Source organism: Mastacembelus armatus, unplaced genomic scaffold, assembly GCF_900324485.2.
Source record: "Mastacembelus armatus unplaced genomic scaffold, fMasArm1.2, whole genome shotgun sequence".
Taxonomy (NCBI): domain Eukaryota; kingdom Metazoa; phylum Chordata; class Actinopteri; order Synbranchiformes; family Mastacembelidae; genus Mastacembelus; species Mastacembelus armatus.
Window position 1 is genome coordinate 1,217,168 of NW_022872940.1, and position 6,000 is coordinate 1,223,167.

The 6,000-nt window shown below is 44.7% G+C and overlaps 1 protein-coding gene across 1 annotated transcript; it reads left to right on the forward strand.

The window, feature by feature from the left end:
• Positions 1-325: 325 nt before the first annotated feature.
• On the forward strand, positions 326-4,085 carry LOC113143907 (leukocyte surface antigen CD53-like). The gene is made up of 5 exons (XM_026329547.1): positions 326-359; positions 3,338-3,412; positions 3,495-3,596; positions 3,689-3,790; positions 3,921-4,085. The coding sequence occupies exons 2-5, from the start codon at positions 3,362-3,364 to the stop codon at positions 4,053-4,055; spliced, it is 390 nt and encodes a 129-aa protein (XP_026185332.1). The 5' UTR covers positions 326-359; positions 3,338-3,361; the 3' UTR covers positions 4,056-4,085.
• The last annotated feature ends 1,915 nt before the right edge of the window (positions 4,086-6,000 follow it).

Consider the following 6,000-nt stretch of genomic DNA (forward strand, 5'->3'; position numbering starts at 1 on the left):
CCGGCAACATGCAGAAGTGAAACCACACAACACTCCTGTGAACGGGATCTCCGTTGTTCACCTCGTCATGTCTCATGAGAGCCCGAGTTCAGCCGGGACGAAAAGGCACTGAGCACCTCTGCTCAGTGGAAAACAAGCTACCGGTCGGTGTCGGTAAGCAGGAGAACACCAAGGCACAACAAAAGAACTTCCCTGGTCCCCTTTAGTGTCTGTGAGTAGATGGCGGCAAAATGAAAATCCTAGTCGTGGTCCATCGACGACTAGGGAGACAATAGTTCATTCTGGATGTGCGCTGGGTAAGGAAGAACCATAGGTGCTGCGTGGGGGCTCTGAAGGAAAACCGCTGTCTCCTTTTGACGGTAGGACACACATACACAAATTTTCTTAAGTTAAGCTGTCCAAGGCTGCATCTATTTCAGGTAACAGGGATCTGCTGGAGCCTATCCCAGCTCTCTGTGGGTGAAAGGCAGGGGTCCACCCTGGACAGGTCCCCAGTCCATCACAGGGCCACATAGAGACAGACAACCTCACACACTCACACTCACTCCTATGGGCAATTTAGAGTCACCAATCAACCTGACATACATGTTTTTGGACTGTGGGAGGAAACCAGAGTACCTGGAGAAAACCCACACAAGCACAGGGAGAACATGCAGACTCCACAAAGAGAGGCCCCTGATGGGTTTCAGACCAGGAACCTTCCTGCTGTGAGGCAACAGTTTACAAGATTTTTTGAGTTGACATAGCTCCAGAATACAATGTACTATAAACTGTGGTGGGGAAAAACTGCTGTGTGACTTATACAGACTTCCATATGCAGATTGTATATGAGTCAGGACACCACTGACCTTGATCTATGGAAAGTTGCCCTGTTTACAACAGCTGACAGTAGGTTCTGTGGATTATTGAGAGGTGATTGAATGAATAGTCAAGCAGATTTTCTTATGTAATCTTTCACTGTGGTCACCACAAATGAAGATCTGTTCCTATTATTTGAACTAGAAAACATGTGTCTGAAAACTGGGACCAATAGAACCAAATACTCAAATAATACGTGTAGGGCTAGATACTGCTAAAAAAAAAACCTTCTTTTACGAAAACCTGCATTTGTCACAGTGTTTTAAAAAAAACTTTGTCAAGACCTGTGTCACCATGAAGTAATAGTGAAAGAAACATTTCACACATGCTTCGCAGCATGCTGCTGCCCTATAGATCCAGGAGCTCTAAAGTGCAAAAACACACCATTTCACAAAACACAACAACATTTCACAAAGGACAACAGCAAAGGCGAAATCATGACTGTGTAGCGTTTATGTGACGTTTGAGTTTACGTCATGTAGAGGATGTGCTGGAGAAACAAGATCTGCTGCTGGCATCTTGGTGTCAGATAGCAGAGGAACCTTCAGAGCTGTTTTAGTGATATACAGGGGGCGTAGTGGTTGTAATGTCGTGGCTGATCAAATTCAGTTTGTTGAAGTGAGGAAGAAAACATACAGTGGGTACGGAAAGTATTCAGACCCCTTTAAATTTTTCACTCTTTGTGTCATTGCAGCCATTTGCCAAAATCAAAAAAGTTCATTTTATTTCTCATTAATGTACACTCAGCACCCCATCTTGACAGAAAAAAACAGAAATGTAGAAATTTTTGCAAATTTATTAAAAAAGAAAAACTGAAATATCACATGGTCATAAGTATTCAGACCCTGTGCTCAGTATTGAGTAGAAGCACCCTTTTGAGCTAGTACAGCCATGAGTCTTCTTGGGAATGATGCAACAAGTTTTTCACACCTGGATTTGGGGATCCTCTGCCATTCTTCCTTGCAGATCCTCTCCAGTTCTGTCAGGCTGGATGGTGAACGTTGGTGGACAGCCATTTTCAGGTCTCTCCAGAGATGCTCAGTTGGGTTTAGGTCAGGGCTCTGGCTGGACCAGTCCAGAACGGTCACAGAGTTGTTCCGAAGCCACTCCTTTGTTATTTTAGCTGTGTGCTTAGGGTCATTGTCCTGTTGAAAGGTGAACCTTCGGCCCAGTCTGAGGTCCTGAGCACTCTGGAAGAGGTTTTCTTCCAGGATATCTCTGTACTTGGCCGCATTCATCTTTCCTTCAATTGCAACCAGTCGTCCTGTCCCTGCAGCTGAAAAACACCCCCACAACATGATGCTCCCACCACCATGTTTCACTGTAGGGATTGTATTGGGCAGGTGATGAGCAGTGCCTGGTTTTCTCCACACATACCGCTTAGAATTAACGCCAAAAAGTTCAATCTTGGTCTCATCAGACCAGAGAATCTTATTTCTCATAGTCTGGGAGTCCTTCATGTGTTTTTTGGCAAACTCTATGCGGGCTTTCATGTGTCTTGCACTGAGGAGAGGCTTCCGTCGGGCCCTTCTGCCATAAAGCCCCGACTGGTGGAGGGCTGCAGTGATAGTTGACTTTGTGAAACTTTCTCCCATCTCCCTACTGCATCTCTGGAGCTCAGCCACAGTGATCTTTGGGTTCTTCTTTACCTCTCTCACCAAGGCTCTTCCCCCACGATTGCTCAGTTTGGCTGGACGGCCAGGTCTAGGAAGAGTTCTGGTCGTCCCAAACTTTTTCCATTTGAGGATTATGGAGGCCACTGCGCTCTTAGTAACCTTGAGTGCTGCAGAAATTCTTTTGTAACCTTGGCCAGATCTGTGCCTTGCCACAATTCTGTCTCTGAGCTCCTTGGGCAGTTCCTTCGACCTCATGATTCTCATTTGCTGTAAGCTGCTTACACTGTGAGCTGTAAGGTCTTATATAGACAGGTGTGTGCCTTTCCTAATCAAGTCCAATCAGTTTAATTAAACACAGCTGGACTCCAATGAAGGAGCAGAACCATCTCAAGGAGGATCAGAAGAAATGGACAGCATGTGAGTTAAATATGAGTGTCACTGCAAAGGGTCTGAATACTTATGACCATGTGATATTTCAGTTTTTCTTTTTTAATAAATTTGCAAAAATTTCTACATTTCTGTTTTTTTCTGTCAAGATGGGGTGCTGAGTGTATATTAATGAGAAATAAAATGAACTTTTTTGATTTTGGCAAATGGCTGCAATGACACAAAGAGTGAAAAATTTAAAGGGGTCTGAATACTTTCCGTACCCACTGTATGTCCTAAGTGGAACAGCAGGAAAATGTAGTTGGATATGTTAAGATGTGTAATCAGTCGTGAACTGTGCTCCTAATGACCACTGAATTTTCCTCTGGTCCCACCATGAGGTTGATATTCCTGTGGTTTTGAGTGACATGACTACAGTTATTGGATTCCTTAGCATAATCAAAGAATCTCCACTCATGTGAAGTCTCTGTGTACAGTTCTTCCTGCTGCTGTTCCTACTGATGCTGGTGGAGCTGACTGCAGCATGTTTGCTGCTCATGTATGAGGCAAAGGTAGGATCACATCAGTCACCATTCACACCGTGTTTTCTGCTGAGACACTAAACCCAGTATGTGATCTCACCTTACAATATAGATTTCTGAGCTGGTGCAGACAGATCTGAAAAAGGGATTGGATCAAGTCAAGCAAAAGCCTGGAAATTCATCAGATGTGATGTGGGATCTGGTTCAGCAGCGGGTAAGAGGTCCAGTTCCTGGATGACTGTGGATGTGGCTTGGCAAAATACTGGGCGTGATCTCAGTCCATTTTCTATTCTATTTTTCCTTCAGCTTGATTGCTGCGGAGTCGAGAATGTGACAGACTGGGGAGAAAAAGTGCCGGAATCTTGTTGCAAGAACAACTGTACCACCAACCGTGTGTACAGAAACAAGGTGGACACAGTGTAACCCTCGGAACATCTCAATGCACACCTTATTTTGATGTGCTGTAGAAGTCAGGAGCATGGTCTTACTATTGCATTGGACTGCTGGTAGCAGTTCATCTGAAATGTGTGTTCTTTAGTTGCAGGGCTGTTTACCGGTGATGAAGAACATATTTGAGGAACATTTCCTTATCACTGGGATTTCCGTCATTGTCCTCTGCATTATCGAGGTAAACCACCAGGCTGCTAATAAAGCATTTCTCCATTCCAAATGAATGCTAATGCTGCTCTGAGTCTGCTGCATGTGTGAACATGCACATTTCTGCTATTGAGGTGTCCAAAATCCCTCATTCACCAATTCACTACTCACTAGCCCTTACACAAAGACGTTTATTCAAGTGTGGCAATAGTACTTTAAAATAAAATAGAATAGTATACTTTCAGGTTACAGACAAGTATACAGAAACATCTTAATGTACTTGTCCTATACTTGTATTAGTTGTAAATATCTGCCATTCTGAGATTGACATATACTTACGGTAAGTATAATTAGTATTCTTCACAAATATAAGTATTTGTTTTGTAGTGTCAAGTGGAATAGCTTGGAGAAAACGGTACATTGGTGGAACTGAATCTTTAGCAGCATAAGGAAACACTGGATTTGTTTATGACTGATGTTTGACCTCTACTATTGAGTTCACACTGAGCAGTTACGTTCCTCTTGTGTGTTTTTGTAACAGTGTACGCGTTTCTTAATTCATCCTGTGTAACTAGTGTAACTACACAAATGACTCGTGTCATTTATCCACATCCGGGTAAGCGAATCACTTTTGTCTTGCAGGCGTGTCGTGTTGTGTGTGTTGTGTGGTTCGTCTGCAGACTGGCGGCAGACTAGCTGTGGTTTGGCACACCTGGGAACCGGCTAGACTTTGAACGGTTCACTGGCTGCTGCATTCCGGTGCTGGTCGGGTACCTTTCTGTTTTGACCGGTATTTATTGCTATTTCCTGACTTAGCGCTCGTTGGCCTACCGGTTAGCTTAGCTAGCTAGTTAGCTTAGCTAACATGGCCTCTCCCTCTCTCTCTCTCGCTCGGTGTGCCACATGTTTAGTTATTCCTCTGCCTCCTTTAGCGATAATGATACCTGTAATAAGTGTAAGGTTCTGTTAGCCTTGGAGGCGAGGATCACTGATTTGGAAGCGCGGCTCCGCACCTTCGAACAAAAGCCAGCTAGCCCAGCCCCGTTAGCTGGTGTGGAGCCACCGAGCTCAGGGTCTGTTAGCGGTCCAAGGGCAGCTCCGGAGCAGCCCGGAGAATTAGCCTGGGTGACGGTCCGACGGAAACGTACTCCTAAGCAGAAGCCCACGGCTCATCACCTGCCTGTTCACGTTTCTAATAGATTTTCCCCGCTCAGCGACACACCCGCTGAGAAACCGACTCTGATAATTGGCGATTCCATAGTCAGGAACGTGAAAATAGAGACACCAGCGACCATAGTCAAATGTTTCCTGGGGCCAGAGCGGGCGACATCGAGTCAAATCTGAAGCTGCTGGCTAAGGCTAATCGGAAATATGGGGAAATTGTTATTCACGTCGGCAGCAATGACACCCGATTACGCCAATCGGAGGTCACTAAAATTAATGTTGAGTCGGTGTGTAACTTTGCTAAATTAATGTCGGACTCCGTAGTTTTCTCTGGATCCCTCCCCAATCTGACCAGCGATGACATGTTTAGCCGCATGTCGTCGTTCCGTCGCTGGCTGTCTAGGTGGTGTCCAGCAAACGATGTGGGCTTCATAGACAATTGGGCCACTTTCTGGGGAAAACCCGGTCTGATAGCGAGAGATGGCATCCATCCCACTTTGAATGGTGCAGCTCTCATCTCTAGGAATTTGGCCGAGTTTATTAGCCGACCTAAAGCCTGACAATCCAGGGTGGGGACCGGGATGCAGAGACTCAGTCTAAAACGCCTCTCTGCAGTTTCCTTAGAGCCGCCGCCCCCTTCAAACCACATAGAGACTGTGTCTGCCCCTCGAACATATAAATCAAATAAATCAGAAGTTAACAGAAGAGGAGTTATTCATAAAAACTTAATAAAAATTAAGACCACTCCTCTTATTGAACAGAAAAACAGAACTGTCAAATGTGGATTATTAAATATTAGATCCCTTTCTTCTAAATCTCTGTTAGTAAATGATTTGATAACTGATCACCAAATTGAC